The 18,135-nt window shown below is 40.4% G+C and overlaps 1 protein-coding gene across 3 annotated transcripts in view; it reads right to left on the bottom strand.

The window, feature by feature from the left end:
• The window catches only part of THSD7B (thrombospondin type 1 domain containing 7B), a 299,024-nt gene that overhangs the window by 157,119 nt on the left and 123,770 nt on the right, over window positions 1–18,135 (bottom strand). For all 3 annotated transcript variants that reach the window (XM_054515442.1, XM_036386831.2, XM_054515443.1), the window contains exons 7-8: window positions 9,237–9,392; window positions 7,466–7,663 (exon numbers count right to left, since the gene is read on the bottom strand). In XM_054515442.1, coding sequence (XP_054371417.1) covers window positions 7,466–7,663; window positions 9,237–9,392 — 354 coding nt within the window. The remainder of the gene's footprint in view (window positions 1–7,465; window positions 7,664–9,236; window positions 9,393–18,135) is intronic.

Here is an 18,135-nt window from a genome sequence, read left to right as displayed (position 1 = left end):
TAGATACTGAAAAGAATCATGGTTTTGCATACCAATTCATTTGAGGGCATTCTGCACTGACCACACTTAGCTGGCAACAAAAAAAATAAGTTCAGAGGTAGCTGTAATACGTTACAGTGACAGAACAGGAAGGATAAAAGCTGGCTTTATTCCTGATAAACCCCACTACATCTCCATCAGCCAAATATGAGGAGCTAAAATTACCACTGGATACCAACTGCAGCTGCCTTCTGGGTGACTGACACAAGACACACCACCAGCATTTGAAAAAGCACAGCCACAGCTTAGCTGGAAATCATGCAACATATCTGCATCCAAAGATAAAGAAAATAAATCAGAGTATGCTTGAGTTTAACCTCCCAATTCCAGCCCATAACCTTCCACCTGTCCAGCATTAGATATCTCAGCCTGTACTTTAGAGAAATATTCCTGACTGCAGGACAGTTATTAACACACACACAGCTACTACAAGAATCACTTATAGACTTTTCCATTTCTGTTTTCCTTGGCTGGCGGGCCACATGCTTGCTATAATCTTGAATGAAGTAAAACTGTTAAAGTGTGACTAAGCAGAGAAAGCTCTAACTTTCCAGTAGCTTACCTTAAAATCAACCTGAAGCTGATCTTCTGCTTCTTTTGCAGACATCAATTTCAGCAGAGGATTCAAAGACAGTAAATTCTCTGGAACATGACAGTGTCTGTGCTCACAGTGCTTGTGCACCAGTCCTAGAGCAGGGCACAATCTGCATTTTGAGTTTTTAAATGTTTCCAGCAGGAGACATCAAATATTTGGCATGGTACCAGCTGCTGGAAGGTAAGGCTTGATGGAGGCAACTAAATCCACTCCACCTGGCTCGTTAACAACCAGCCTGCTCAAAAAGAACATCAACCTTTATGACTACAAGAAACACAGGTCCCAAACCCACTGAACAACTCACACATCATGCTTCAGAATTCCTCAAACACTCATAATACTCAGCCCTGCTACTACACTGCAATATCCCTCTTCCTCCATGGCTGCTAAATGAGAAATATGGATCTTAGCTAATTGCTAGAAACTTTTGCATGCTGCCTTTTAGGATCTGCATTTCTAAAAGTCAGGAAAACACAACGGTTTGGGATCAGCAGCTCCAGTAACAGGGTACAGGGAGATAAACTCAGGAACTAAGAGGAAAGAACTATTTTCAAACTTATTTTCAGTACATTGAACAGGGTATATTTTTTCTCTGAGAAGCATAAACAGAATCTGCAAATCAACTTTATATCAATCCATTGCAAAATGAAAAATCATTAACTCTACCCAGGGAAGAACTTGGCTTTGCTGAGATTGGACTCTAAGAGGTCTTTTCCTACCTAAGTGATTCTATGACTCCTGTTAAAACAGGACTGGTCAGGTGGCTGCTTCCTTCGTGCCCTGAAGGAGGAAAAGCATCTGCCCTGTGCCCTTGGAGCCCCTTCCTCCTGCAGGACTCAGGCTCAGCTGGTGGGGATGCTCCTGCCCCTTGGGATGCTCTGCACAGAGCAGAGCAGGGCTCACAGACACTCTTGGGGACCACAGGACACACTGGCACTGACCTGGAAGCGCAGACAGGCAGCTGAGCACACCACTGTTGATATTCTACCCCCAAAGAGTCTTCAGCTTCTCCAAGTGCAGAGCTTCACTGTCAAGCCCTGGCAGAATGTAATATTGGATCTTAAACTAACACTGCTTTGATTACCTTACTTCCCTTTACTCCTCGCTTCAATTCCAACAGGATTTCAGTGTCTGCTCTGGCAATTGAGTTGTGTGAATAATGGATTTCTGTTTGGGCACTGAACCAAAAAAAAAAAAAAAGAGAGAAAAAAGAAGGAAAAGGAAGCTAAAACTAATGTTTAAAGTGGAATTGAAGAGAGATTGGGGGAGGATTTAGGAAAAAAAATTCAATGTAAGGCAAAATGTTGTTTTAATCTGAAAGGAATATTTTGCTTTTGCTAACAGCCTCTTTTAAAAATATTTTGAATTCCTAATTTTGTTTAAGACTAGTTCATTTGCCAAAAAAAACCCCAAAACATTAATCATTTAATCTAAAAAATGCTGAAAGAAAACATTTTGTCTCCGAAATACTATTCCCCAGCTTTACAAATAAAACTGCCAGATGGAACAGAAACTCAGAAACAGATGTATTTCAACCCAAACGTATTTTTTCAGTGAACCTATTAACACTGAAAAACAAAAATCCTCTTATCTTCTTGGCAAGCACCAGGTTCTAGATTCCAACTGCCTAGAACCAAAGAGATGGCACAGGAAAACAAAGCAGAACTGCTGTGCTGAATTTCCTCTCAGCAGCACTGCCAGAACCCCTCTGGCTGCAGTGTTTTATTCCTGAGCTGCCCCTTTGGCAGATGGTCCATAGCAGGGAGGTTCACCCCCCCAGCCGTGAGACCTGAGAGCTGCCAGGTGTTATTCATTCATCAGCTGAGCCTGGGGAGGATGCACAGACACCCCCAGGGTGCCTCAGAGCTCCAGGTGAGGCAGGAGGTGCTGAGGATGGAGGTTTTGTGACAGGTCCCAGGACCAGTCCTTCAGGTGCTACAGGGGGAGAGTCAGCAGCATCCTGGGCCCCTCTGGACTCTGCTCCTCTGGCTCAGCACCTGCATCTCCCTGGCACTGCCTGACCTGTGCATAAGGAACAGAGCAATTATTCAGCACTCTTATAAATACCTTCCTTAAAATGAAGGCACCATTTATAACAAGTTTGGATTGTTTGTCCAAGCAAACCCATGGCATCCCTGCCCATGGCAGAGGGGATTGGAATGAGATGATTCCTAAATTCCTTCCAACTCAAACCATTCTCTATGAATTTTAACTCCCACAAACCAAAGAAACCCTGACACCCAAGCTGACAGTACAGGGAGGCAAATACTCAGCAGCTTTTGCGCTGTGCTTAGATTTGTTAACCAGGAGTAGGGTTGAAGAGCCTGAATACAGCAAAATCACATGACCTTTGCATTAATCCCTGTTGTTGAGCTAATAATTTTCTGATTAAAACAATTAAGCCTTTGGGTATGACTTATTTCATATATTTGATTACTTAGATACCATGCTGTTCGCTGTCTCAGAGAAATCCTCCTGCTACTAATAGTTCTACTGGTAGGAATCTGAACAAGCAAAAGCAAATTAATAAATGATGACATGGGAATTCCAGAGAAATAGATTGGTGACTTGTGGGTATGATTCTGAATAATAACATTTTACGATCTACTCAAGAGCACTGCTAATAGGCAAGAATTTGCTTATGGCACCGTCAGAAACATTTATAAAATGCTTGGAAAATGAATTGTTACTTTTATGAGTCATACTTGTTATTTCATGAGTTTATTGTTATAGTTGCTTTTACGTATGTGCTCTCAGGTTGTACTCCTTACCATAATGACTGCTCTGCACAAGCTGCACAACAGGCATTTCTAAAAACAAGGTCTGGTTCCACATTTGTTTTGCTTCAATCTCATTTTCTTTTATCAATGCAGCCTAAAACAGATATGGGAAAATGACAATAAAACGGGTGCCCGAATTCCTCCATCAGACTGAACCCAACATGGTTATATATTTTGTAGCACCTAAATCAAACACCTGTGAAATTACCTCTGAAGGACAAGTACTCCTGTCTGGACTCAAGTTCTACCTGCTGACCCTGAGCCAAGTCCTGCTGTCTGAACGTCCCCTGACTCACCACACTCAAACTGCTTGTACCACTTACAAAGACAAAAGAAGCAAAAGATGATTTTGGTCATTCTCTTAAAAAAAATGAAACACAATAAGCTTTGGCTACTGCACAACTGCATTTGAAAATGAAAAAGTTTTGACCACGTTCATGTTTTGTGAACTGGAAAGTTTTCAGGGAGTTCCTTTCATCTGGTCAATGCACAATAATGTTTGTCAGTGCTAATCAAGGCTGCCCAAAATCAAATGTCAGACACTTGCAGCTATCTGCCCAAGAACACATTACAAAAAGGCAATTATTCAATTCCTTGTTGAACAACCAAAAACAACGACTCGGAGAAAAATCACAAATAATTCCTGAAGTGTCTGCAAATATAAAAAAAGAGCTTTCAAATAAATTCTTTTATCTGAATTCTAGATCAATGTAGCCAATGACACACACAGTCCAATTTTTAGTACAATCATCGATTTTCCTATACTGTTCTTTTGGCTTCACAGACTTTCCCAAATATATCCATTGACCTTCACCAGCTAAATAAAAGACACCATCCTAAAAAATTTTATTTAGAAGAAACACACAAAAGAACTCTTTCTATTCTGTGCATTACTTGACATTGTATTTCTACACAGTATTTAATTTAATTTGACTTATTACACTACTGCCTTTTGTTGATATAGAAGAGAAGCACTCAAGGGATATGGACCAGACACTAAGAGTATCTTGCACATATTCAGTAACTTATTAACAGAGATTAGAGACACTCCTAGGTGGGAGCAGACACCTAATAATGACAAAGTAATGAGATTACTATTGTCTTCTCATTACTCCTCATCTGTGCTAAAGCACTGCAAATCACAAATTACAGACTCCAGCTACTACATAAAACCCTGCTGTCCATGGTATGTGCTCTGTGGAACCACTTCACAATTATAAATTAACCTATTTAAGAAGCAAAAAGCCATTTCTGTACCTCTAGGCTGAGCACAAGTGTTACATCATTGAACTTCATGCAAGCCCTTACACAGAGATGTTGTTTTGACAGGGAAGCCTTCAGAGAAACCCCACAAATCAGAGCTTGACCCAGCTGTGACTTGCTCCCAAGTTGCCCAAGCTCCAGCTGAGGCCAGCAGCAGTTTGTTACCTGGCCCAGTGTAACAATCTCACCAGAAATGATGGCTCTTTACCATGGAAAGAAAGGACACTACAAGGGATTCAAAGTGAGGCTCCAGTTGGTGAAAGAGGTTCTTTAGCCCCTGCACCCCACTCACCTCTCTCATGGCATGGGCTGGAACTGTGGACAGCACATGGGAGAAGGAAAATGTGGTCACCAAAAGCTCCTTTTTGGCAAATGAAAAAAACAAGACTCCACATAGAAAAGGCCTCCTGTGTCTGAGCCATGGAGAGCCCAGTGTTACACAGCCAAGCACAGGTGACAAAGGACATGGGTTCAGCCACTGAGGATGGAGAAGGGAGGGAAGCACAAGAAGCCTGATGGCAAACTCTTCTGCAGCTCAGCTGATGCCAACAGCACAGAAGCTGCTCATGAAGAGAAGTGAGCACACTGCAGCAACATGAGGAGAGCACCACATCACAAAGTTTGGCATTTACATGAGTGTATGTAATGAAGGCATCTTGCTGGCAGGGATACAGAGACAACCCAAAGTACCCTAATCAACACACTCCAGGCCCAAATGAACTGTTAAGTTGATGATATACTGGATTTGGCATTTAACAGGGTCCAAAAAACATTTTTTTTCATCCCTTCAGGCATTCAGTAGGAATACTGAGCAATAATGCCAAGCATGGATGACAGAATAGCTGGATAAATCACTGGATTTTAGAGCTGAATTCTACAAAAGATGCTTAAGTAAATGCAAATAGCAGCACACAACACAGCTTTCAGCAGGGCCATTGCTTGCACAGAATACTGAGCACGTGTACAATGCTAAACATGGACAAAGGCCTCGTGCTATTTCACCTGTAAATGACACATCTCAGTTTAACATAACTCCCTTCTGACCTCCTACTGCCAACTAACCAGCTACTCCAGGTAAAACACATTAAGCAAAGCTGGTAAAAGAACATTACAGAAGGAAATAAATAAGGTTATGAACAAAGCAACTACATTAGTGAATTGAGAGAAGAAGAAACAATTTGACTCTCTTTCCAACTTCAACAGTAAGGACTCTTCCAGACCTCTCATACTCAATGAAGACTTCAGAAAGTCTTCAGAGTAATATTAAGCAGTGATTCTAACCTGCCTGGTAACCTTCCTTCACATTTCCTGGTGAAACCTTCTCAGTTTTAAGTGGACCCTGATCACATCTAGTAACAATGCCTGCCTCAGGCTGGCAGGGTAGGAAGATTGTCCCACCAATTTTTTTATTTTTTTTGTAACTAGAACATGCACAGAATAATTGAAATGGTTATTGTGAGACTTCCAATACCTTGTTGAACAATTGAGTGAAAAAGAGACACTTCAGAGGCCTGGATTCTGAAGGGTCATAGCCACTGAGAACAGTTTGGTCAGAGATCAGTGAGCATCAGCCATGGAACACACTTTCTGTCCCAGCACAAGCTGGGGCACAGAGATGGATGCTGGCACAGCTTCAGCAGTGTGATGTACATGGTGCTCCTCAGCAAGGCCAGCCTCCACCTGCACTCACCCCACTGGCCTGGACCTACAGGATTCATCACACATCAGCAGAGACCACTCAGGCAAAATTCAGAGTAAGCTCTTTGCTCTCCTTGACATTCTGGCTACGTCATTTTGTAACAGTTGAAGATTTCTTTTATTCCCCCCATTCTCACAAATTGACAAGAAAACCACACAGATTTAAATACATTTCAAGGCAATCTGTGTTTTTCAGAAAAAGTAGCCATTATTTCTCTCTGCCAGGTTCTAGTGCCTCGTAAACAACCCACTATATTAACCACTTACCAATTAACCACTTGTTACCACCCTGAAATTGTAAAAGAGGAATTCTCCATTTCAGATACAATATCAGGCTCTAAAGTTGCACAGTTTTGCCACTTTTGAGATGATAGCACAGTCTTGCTGTGACTAAGGACTGCAAAATCGTGCTCCATGTAATTGAATCTAAAGATCTGACAACAGTGACCTTATCAAGAAATGAAACTTTTGGCTGAGGTTCAAACCACACACAAGAAATAACATCTTGCTGGCTGTTTGTAAACGTCACATAAAAATGTACTTATTCATTATTAGCAACTTGTACACTGAACACTCTGCAGGTCTCAAACTGCTGCCAAGGGAAGGATTACTCAGTACAATCATTTCATTTACATCTTAGACCTGTATTAATTCTGGCAGCACAACCGAGCATCCCCGCTCGTGACTGTAACAGTGTTATCCCAATGAGAGAATTATTCAGACCACAGGCTAAAACCAAAGCTCTGGGAGCTGGATTGATATTCTAAATGACCATGGAGCTGCTGACCTCAGTGAGAGCCCTGATTTAGTACAAATATCCCACTTTTGTGGTAATAAGGCCAGAAATGGCAATACAGAACCTGCACTGGTGAGCCATTCCCTTTAGGATAAAATGGAACAGAAGGCTCCAGGCAAAATCCTTGGCTCTACCAACCCCAGGCTTTAAGAAGCAAAACAGCCAACTCAAAAATCTGAAAGTTTCATAAAACATTCAGTAAGGAGCCATTGTACATAAGCGCCAATTGCTCTGGAACAAAATGTCATTTTAGGAGGCACAAAGATCCACAGGGTTTTTAAGAGCCCAGCTCACCTTTCCTGCTCTTGCAGACAGCCTTCAGGACACGGTGTCCAGGCCCACAGTGCCCTCGGTCGGTCACACAGGCTCCCTCTGACACCTCCCACTCGTGACACCGTGCATCCTCACATGGAATGGACTCCACCAAATGAGGACAGCTGGCCAGGGTGCCCACTGGATCCACCACCACCTGCCTCTGCCTCATCCTAAAGCCTGGAAAAAGCAGAGCTGGATTAACTGGACAACAGAAAAAAATATTTATGCAATAATTAAGTAGCAAGAGGACTATATGGGGCATCTGGAGCTGGGAGATTTAAAGACAAACAAGTGAACAATATTTACAAACTGGGTTGACTGGGACAGCACTGTAGGTGTCCAGGCATGCAAAATCTAACAGTGTGCAAAGAATTCCAGCAACTCATATTTTTTACATTTCTTTTTGCCTTTCATCAGCATTAGACTGAAATACACATGTCAGGATATAGAAATTTACCAGCAATGCATATATTAATGTTATAACAGCATTAAGATAAAAAGAGAGAAACAGTTAAGGAAATGAAGACATAAATGACATCTACATTCTGCCTGGGAATCCACTAACGAAAGGATTTGTTTTGAGACACAGCAGAACAGTTTACTAAGAAATTAGTATTCTGTTTCATGAAGGCATAAGGTTTTCTGATACATAATACATATCAGACCTCTTTGAAATGACATCCTATTAAACTGGAAGATTCAAATGTAAAGTGGAAGAAAAAGGTTACAGAAATAATCATAGAATTGATTACATAATCTACCTCCTTCTGAATAAAACCAAAAGTCATGTTGCTATATACAATGCAGAACTAATACACAAGTATCTTTCAGCAAGTTCTGTTATGTAAATGACACAGAATTCTAAGAAAAAGGCAGAAAAAAATGCATGTGGGTTTTTCCTCTGACGGTCTTGGAGCAAGGGAAATAAACAGCATTAGTAGAGGCTACATGGAAATGCTTTGGTCATGAAACAGAAAAGAAAATTAAAAATAAATCCCAGAGAATATAACAGATCAAACTTCCACAGTTCTCAAACGAGCAAAAAGAAATTTTTCAAAACAATTTAAACATTAAATGCTTTTGCAAATATTATTTTTTATTATCTCGCATTTTGTTTGAAAACTTTTGACCAGTAGAAATAATTTCACATACTTAAGCAGTTTTCAGAAGGGCTTAATTTCTAAACAATAATATCCATTCCCTGACATGCACTCCAAGAACCATCTTTGCAACTTAGAGCTTTAGGAAAGGCTCTGTGAGGAATCTCAATGTGTCACAGCAACAAACATGTATAGCTCTCTATTAAAATCCAGGGGAGGCCGAATTACATTTGCACATCCTTCTTCCAGGAATTTAAACCAAACCCACAACAATGAGAACAACCTCTTGGGTCCACCTGAGTCCAGATTTCAGGGCTGTGGGAAGCGCCTCCATCCTGATACACTGCCCTGGAACCCAGGCATGCAGTAGGACCTCCAGGGGGATCAGAGAGGGGCAGCCTGGCAGCTGCTGGCCCAAGAGATCATCCTGCACAAGTTCAGTGCAGGACAAAAGCACCTGAAAAAATCTTACTTTTTCTTCTCACATGAATTATGGCAAAAAGCTTTTAGAGGTCAGATTCCACTACGCACATCCAAGAGCTTCATCCTGTGTTAGATTAATTTTTTTTTAAAAACACATTAAGCCCCCAATGTCCAATGAGACAGCTCTGCTTTTGCAGTCCTTCTGCAATACTGCACTCCCTGCTCACCTCTCCCTCCATGGCGGTGCTGGCAGCTCTCGGGCAGGCAGGGACCCCACGGTGACCACGAGGACACCGCGCACTCGGCCAGGCACGGCAGGTGACACAGCTGGGAGCTGGCAGGGGCAGGACCCTGGCAAAGCTTCCCATCCACTGGTCTGGCAACTAAGGGAAAATAGAGAAAAAAAAGGAAAAATAAAATCAAGGTAATTCTGCCCTGGTGGCCTTAGTTTTCCAGAATGCACCAGAATCCAGTGATTTTTCAGGGTCTTATCTCCCAGGGCAAAAAGTTAATCCTGTGTTCAGAAAGACACTTTAGAGTTTTATCTAAACCACCCTTATTCAGCAAGCCAGTTGAGACTATTCTTAGTGGTAATCAGGTGCTTTAAAACTAGATTGAGTGCTGATTTTCAGCAGTGCTGGAGTAACAAACTGGAATCTAATCCCCACACTTATGGCCAAGGAGACCTCTTCAGACAGGGACTGAAGAGAAAGACACCTAAGCAGGGAATCCAAAAAGCTCCCAGTGCAACGGGGAGCCAGGCAGAGGCAGGTGACTAAAACTGAAGCACAGGGGACTCTCCCCATTCCCATGCCCTTCAGGGCACTGCCATCTCTGGATTATAGATGCAGTGTCCAGACCCTGGAATTTTTTCACCAACTTCCAATAAAACTGAGCAGAGCTCCCAGATTACTCTGCACAGACACAAGCACGAAGCATCTTTCCTGCCTGAGGGGAGAGACATTTACCTGAGCTGCCTGCACCCATGGATCTCCAATCCTCTTTATCCCAGAGAGGAGCCAATCCCAAACCCTGCCAAGCTCCAGTTCAGTTGATACTGACAATGGATTTGGAAAGTTGACTCTCTTTGTATTTTCATTTATCATAAGAGATTTCTAGATTCAATTAACTTCTCTCACCTTTTTATTTGGGGCAGGGGGAGGAAGGAAAAGAAAGGGAAAGAAAGACTCTTAAATCTGTCCTCTGAGTCATTATATGATATTGCATTTCAATTACATTATGGGCTGAATTTGGCTGTCTCTTTAGATAAATCAATATCAAAGCAGTCTTTCAAAAGGCTAAGGCTTGTTTGAGTTTACTTTGCCATGGCATTACCAAGACTTCATTAATTTTTATAGCTACTGAGTTTGTTTTATCCTCATTTTTATTTTTCATGTCTGTTTTTCTTTGCTTCCACGCATGGAATTGATTTTAAAAGAATTTGTAAAAACATGCCCAACATATGAGTAATCTTTCCTTTTTCTGATATTACACCATTTTCTTTTAAATTAATCATTTGAAGAAAAACACTTCTTTTTTTTTTAGACACAAGAATTTAACGTTCACAACCTCGAATTCTGATTTGCACATCCTGAAGCTGAGTTTAGACCTATCAGTCTAAAGTGATATTCAGACCAATATCAGTGCTTATGATTCCAACTCATCAGAATAATAGGATTAAACAACAGTGTGATTTAATTCTAAGCTGAAAGATAATATATTGGTAAAAAAGACCATTTTCTGAATGTTTTCTCAGACCCTGTAAGGCCTTTGACATGTTCATTTAAAGATTAGAACAAGGTGGCATAAATCCAATTCATCTGAACGCTCACATAAAGACACCTTTTCTAGAAACCTTGCAAGTGAAGTGACAGACAGAATGAGATAAATATTTAGAGTTTTAAGGATAAGAGCATTTATTTTACCAAGAAGTCTCATGCATGGCTTAACCTGCCTCTCAGCATCAAGCTTTGCAAAACTGTATCAGTTTTCTGGAAGTTCACTCGGACAAATGAAAGGAAATAAAACTGAGTACAAATGGTCAACCCAAGGAATAAAGTCCAGTCCGGCTTTGCTCTAACTCAAGGTATTGTTGCCAGGAATGGCTCTTCCCTCCTCACTGATTTTTAGGCTGTTTCTATACTGAATTTAACTATTTAAATGCGGAAGCCTAGATACAGCTGGATGGTTCTCCTTCTTTGAAAACCAACCAGTGCACCCAAGATGATTTTAAATTGATTTTGGATTAAAAAAATCAAGAAAAATTGATAACAAAAAGTGAAAGGGGCTACAACCCATCCCACATTCATGGCTGACTTCTTCCCATTCTGATGGAAATTCCTGCCTTTCTCTCCCTGCCAACCACCCTCCTGCTCCTCTTTGTCCCATGAGCTGACGCCCTATTTAATTCTAGCACTAGGAGCTCTTCTCCCAGGAAATGTTTCCCATTTGGCACTGGAATAAGGCTGCTTGTTTGCTCACTTCCTTACATAGTTCTTTGCATTCTATAAAAGGTAAATCAGAAAATACCATTCTGATCAAATATCCAAATACATTCCAAGTCTGTGCCAGGTTATGCTCCTCACTCTACACTGACTGCAGTCCTCCAGTCAGTCTTCAGGAATAAGACCAGAACAAGAAACTCAAGCTGTAATGATAAATGTAATCCTTTTCCAACACCTGGCAGGTATAGAGAGACAGTTTCCACCCAGAGTGACAAGATGAACCAGCAGGGTCCTCTTTAAAACAAAATTCATTCTTCTTCAGCCATTTGATTAAAAACTCTGATTTCCATCTGGTTTATTTCAAAGCTTGATGTGATTTTCTCCAGTCATTCTTTTATACTCTAACAAATTTATCTTTTTTTTTAATTATAAAGGAGTGATAAGGGGACATTTTTCTGTGAACCCTTTAAATGCCAAAATCCTCACACACTGCTGCCTCCAAACGGCACGGGCAGCCTGGCTGGGCATGTCCTATTCAGGGAAAAAACCTGACATTATGCCTATGATAAATGAACAGAGCTGCCAGGAATGTCTTTAGGAATGGGCCAGCCTTCTGATTTCGTTCAATAATTGACTCTGTAGTGGCATTTTCCTGCATTCATACAGAAAAGGTGCTTTTTGTGTAATTATTTTCCTTGGAACAACCTTAGCCACGTTTTTGGAGAAAGGTGAAAGGCAGAAGCCAGGAAAGCAGAGTGGGAGGGGGAGGAAACATCTCTGATTCAAATAGCAGCTTATTTATGACACTTGTTCATACCTTTTAAAATCCTGTGTTCTTCCCAATCTATAGAATAAACTTGAAAAAGCAATCAAGTACTAATCTGGGAGCCTCTGAAACATTGCACATTTCTATAGCTGTTATATTGAATCTATGCTTTATAAATGCAACTGCAGCTGTTCCCAGCACCAGTGTCTTGCCTCAAGTTTGAATTTTACTATTTGCTGTTATTTTCAGGTTATTGCTACCAGCAGGAGATAATAAATTGGGTTCTAAAGTGTCTTGTTTCCCTATATATTTTTACTGAGGTAATGATTTGGAGGAAGAGGAAATCAGCTCTGATATGATTATTTCCATAATGCAATTTTAAGCCAATAAATAAATTATCTTTGAATAGAGTCATGTGGACAGATACTTGCAGGCACACATACTCACACTATGTTAAAAGCAATGCTGACCAAACAAGAGGCAAAAATGCATAGGATGGCATTTTGTTTGCAGGGGGTCCTGTCAAATATGGTTTTTCAACTCCTCAGGAGGTAAGTAACACTTTTTTTCCTGGACTTTAACTACATTTTCCTTTTACAGTGAAAACCCAAGTATTTTTCTAACTAAAACCAAAATGAGATTTTTCTAAATATCACTAATATATCTGGAATACACACAAAGATTATCAGGTCTGCCTCTTACATACTCTAGGTAGCACTCAATTCTCAGGGCAATAAATCCAAATGTTTACCATGTGGCAAAACTAATCCAAATTGAAGACTGCCAGGATACAAGGCAGGTATGAGAAAGGGATGGCATATCCTTGTGAAAGCTCTTACTGCCTTTGCTGGGACTTATAAACCAAAGACACTTGGATCAATACAAAGGGAAATTACTTGAGAAAACCACAAAGGAGAGAGTTATGTTATAAAAACACCTTCATGTGTAAAACACAATAGGGGTAAACCCAGCACAACATTTGCAAGCAATTTCTCTAACCTGAAAGACATTTTTATAGCAAAAACAAAACTCTGCACAAGGGAGAAGTGGTGAATGCCATCTGTCCAGCCTGGAAATGGCACCAACCCCAGTCCCTTGCACCCCTCCATTAAGGGCCTAATGCACCCCATGTCTGATGGAAAGGGTTCCTTTATGCTTTGAGGAAAAATCAATTAGTTTTGAAGCCACTAAGCACAAAGTTGGAGGCCTATTTTCAATTAAAATCCATTTAATAGACAAGGAACAACATATGAATAGAAGGCTAATCACAGCATGAAAGAGGGTTAATAGTGGATTGCCAAGAGCAACAATGGCTTAATGCATTTCAGAACAATAAAAATCCTCACAATTTTATTAAAGTGACACAAACAAAAAGTATCCCTGTGTCCTCCCTCTGCTGCTCAACAGGACTATGATCTCAGCTGGGATACTGCATTGTTTTGCTACAGCAGAACTTGTGGAGATTAACAACACTCTACATATCTGGCAAAAATTCAGAGTGAGCACGGGGCTCCCCACCAGCAGCCACATGACTGAGCAGATCAGAGGTGACAATTCATTAAGCGTGTCCAGGAAAAACAGCAGAGGCAACAGGGATGCTGGGATAGCAGCAAAGCCAATGATGGAAAGCAAAAAAGGATTCTGCAGGATATTTGAGCCTTTTGGCTGTTAGCCAGAAAATGCTGAAAATTGCTGGAGCAGACCACCAGAGAGGGTGAGAGAAGAAACAAGGAAAGAAAAGGGAAGGGAAGAAAACCTACGAAACAGGGAAGAAAATCCATGAAAACTTCATCAAAGCCTTGTAAGAGCTTTGCCCACTGCTGTGTTGAGCGTTCATTCCACAGGAAGGAGGAACCTCTTTGGGGACCCTCTGTGGATGTGCCTGGGACACCGGCATGTGGCACAGGTGGCCCAAAGCTAAGCTGGTGACACGGATCCTGGGAGCAGCCAGGCTGGCCTTGGCACACAAACTTCATTTATCTCCAGTGTCTCCTGCTCCAGACACCTCTGGCTTCCTTCTCTCTCCCCAGTGTCCCAGTTTGTGGCGTAGCCTCGTGCACACAAATCCTTTTAATTTTTCATCCCTCTCCCTGTTATTGTCTGAACACAATGCAGCTCCCCAGCCTCAGAACAGCAGCAGGACAAAATTACACAGAACAAACCATCACTGTCTGGGAGGGAATTAATCCAGTTCCAGTGGCAGGAAATAATTCTAAAAACACAGATGCAATTAAAATGTTAGCTTTCAAAGATAAAAGCCTGGACTAAAACCTAGAATCTCACGTGAACTCACTGGGCAACATATTATTTGCTGCATACCACAGCCAGCTAAACAAATTCAGGCATTTATAAAGTGATAATTATTCAGGGTCATAACAACTAGCTTATTGACAAAAAAAAGGCCTATTTTTTATAAGACACCTCATAAGAGGCTCACTTTTTTTCACTGTCAAAGTCTTTTTAAACATTACTCACTTCATTTTAGTTTAATTAGTTTTAAGATATGAAAGAATTAAAAGTATTACACCTCTAAAAGGCATTAGGGAAAATGTTGGGTTTTTTTTTCTTAATGGATTCAAACTCAAATTTTTGAAATGCACATTTAAATACCACTGTCAAGCACTACAACAATCTGAATAAAATAATTTCCTCTCCTGCTTCTACAGGGTTTCCCCTGAAGAAGCCAGCTGTTACATATTTATTTTTCCATTATGTGAGTTGTATCTCATAAATCTGCTCAGCATTTGGTGAGCTTACAGATCAATAACTTGGCATCACAGCAATATAAATCTGATACAGACTTCTCTGAATATATTTCACACTTCAGAGGTGTATTTCTCATCTTTTCAAGCCAATACAGCCATCCCAGTGATAAATAACTAGTTTGGGATGAGAGGGATCCTTGGGGGGGAGAGGTTCCACCTGAGAATCTGGCTTCTAGCTGATTCAGGTCAGCTAAGCTCCAGGCTGGATGCTCCTGTTGCTGCACCAGGAGCAGCTCAACAAAGCTTTTTTCACACCACTGCTGACCATTATTTCTCTCCCTCCTACAGTCCTAGTCAAGTTTTCTCATTACTAATATATTCTAACCTATTCCTTTTCAATTTCATAAACCAGACAAGGAAAACAGGATTTAAACATCAAAGTCCTAAAATTCTAATTTCCGTAGAGTAAATTAATCTTCTCATTCCTGCAGTTTCACCAGCATAAATTTACAAAAAAAAAAAAAAAAAAAAAAAAAAAAAAGAAGTGTGCATTTAATATAAGGCTCACACTCTACACAGGGTTCACTCCAACAAGGTATAACCTGCATCAACTCCTAAACTCCACAGGCAGCTTATCTTCATCAACACAGTCCTTTATAGGCAGGATGCACATCCAACATTCAGGATGGCAAAAGCCATAAATAACAACAACCTGCACAACCAACCTCAGTTCCTCAAGAGTTGGACCTGGTGCTCCACAAGACCCCTAGCACCCAAGGGGATGGGGGCACGTTCAAAATGGGCTTTCCACTGGCATTGTCCTCTTCCCAAAACCAGAGTTTACTGAACAGATGCCACATGCACCAGTTTGAAACACTAATCCCCCAGGAGACACACATTGGAAGGTCATGATTCAGAGCAGAACAAAGAACTTGCAGGGAAAAAATGGTGGCACCCTCATTAGGAAACAGAGCAAACAGAGCAAAGGAGGTAAAACAGCACATTTTGGAGCTAAAAAAGACAATAGAGCAGAAAGAAAGGGATGAGAATAAATAGAGAATAACATATCTATGAAAGCACTCCTCAAATTAATCTCTGTGCAAGTCCAAAGAGGTACCAGTATCTGAAAAACAAAACACAATGCCAAAATATTTCCCATATGGGAATCAAGAAGAATCTGAAAAAATCACTCATCAGATAAGAAAGGAATAGGCATTTTTGTCTATCAGCAGTAGGGAGAAAGTTCAATATTTTGTGGAAAACAAGAACGTATAAAGGCCATAAAATAATCATTTTGAGACTCGTAGAAGTAGGACTTAGATGAAAGTGCAGGGGACCAGTTTCAGCTTCAGACCATTTTGTGATTCTGCCAGTAAAGGGGCTTGTAAGACAAAACTACATAAGGGAATACACAGAGGGATGGATCAGAGAGTAACCATTAGACCTGAACAGGTACTTGAGGATTTTCCAAGTCCTCAGCTCTAAGCAGATTAAAGGAGGTTTTGCTGCTACAGCTGGTGACACACAAGTTTATAAAAAACCAATCTGATGTAAAATGAACCAGGTGGAATTGTATCCTAAAAATAAAGCAAGAATTAGTATAGGCTGGGGAACTGCAGGGGAGTAAGGCAAGGTACTATGTCTACTAACAGGTGAGGGTTGAATGTGTCTCAAAGGAAGGAGGAATATAAAAATAATAGAGACTTCTGCACCAAATAGTTTTGAAGGGTTACACTTAAAGCTATCCAAAAACAATCAAGGCACAACTGTGTCACATACCTGCTATTGAAATTAAAGCTCAAATAAAAACAAATATATGGAGACAAATATGATAAACTCATTAAGCAAAAAATGTAAACAAAACTTTAGAACCTTGTACAGGCATGAGAATTTTATGTGGATTTTCAGATGTAATAACAAAGATTAAGAAGATAGGAACCTGCAATGATTTCTGCTGAGCAGGTAATAAGAGATACATTTTATTAGCCAAATTTACTATGCAGAGTAAACAATAAAGAGGATTCAAGGAAGTGAAGTCTTATTTCACAAAGGTCTTTTCAGTCCTATAATTAAAACTTAAGCAGACAGGCTCCAAAAACACTCTAAGAAAATTCTGAAAGCAAGATGTGAATTGGATCTCATTCAAACAAGTAAAAAAGGGAAAATGTCAAGATATATAAGGCACAAATTTTATGAAAGAATGACAGGGCAGACAGAACCCTAGTTAGAAAACTACAGAAAATATGGAAAGAGCAGCAATCCCAGCCACTAGAAAGAGCAGGTAAATAGTTCAGAGAAGAGAGGAAATACTTCTGGAGTATTTTATAAAGACTGCCATCTCCCAGACTAATGAGAAAGAGATACAGTTTCCAGATAAAGCCAAAAGGCAAAATTAATTAGAAAACAGAAGGATACTCCCTGGTCTTCAGAAAAGAAGGTAAAAAAATCCTGAGGTAGAACCACATACGTTTATTAACTGTTTGAACATAAATACAGACACCAGTCCCAGATTCTAAGAGGAATTTTCATTCCCATATCACTGGAATAATTTATTGAGAGGAGAGTTGTACTGCCAGACAAGGAGAGGTTTCATAAACAGATTGTTGCATAATATTCCTCCCTACCAGAAGTCTTTTTTGTTGGTACACTAGGGATTGCTAGTTAGTGGTATTCACCCAGATCAATTAAAATTTATTATGGAACAATACATTTCAGATAAAATTTCATAAAATCCCAAAAATCCTATCTCTTTTTGTAAACCCACTTGCAGAGGAGAAGAAAGCATTTCTGTCCTATGGTAGCAGTGTCTGGCTTTGAAAATAAATTAATGATGTGCATTTCTACTTTGCTTAAGAGAGTTTTCCTATGAGTGAACAGACTTACTTTAAAAAAGAGGTACAAAGAAGGGTGGTCACCACCATTCCTACAGTTTGTTCCAGAAATGGGAATCCAGGCACAGGGATCAAGGAGTATCCAGAGCTGAAGGGTAGAAAGGGCTGTACCAGAAGCAGCTCACTTGCATATTCTGTGCTACTTTTTGTGCAAAATGTGTCTCCTCTTTAAAAGCAACATCATTTCAAACATGCGGATTTGCCACTTCCATCACTGGAATTACTAGATTACAACCTCTTTGTGAAAATTAAGCATTATAAATTTAAACATGTTAAAATTCAGTGAGATACTTAAAACCAGCAGGATCTGTAGAAAGGTA

The sequence above is a fragment of the Molothrus ater genome, chromosome 7 (assembly GCF_012460135.2).
Source record: "Molothrus ater isolate BHLD 08-10-18 breed brown headed cowbird chromosome 7, BPBGC_Mater_1.1, whole genome shotgun sequence".
Lineage (NCBI taxonomy): Eukaryota > Metazoa > Chordata > Aves > Passeriformes > Icteridae > Molothrus > Molothrus ater.
Note: the sequence above shows the minus strand (reverse complement) of the source record. Positions and strands in the feature narration are given on the sequence as shown.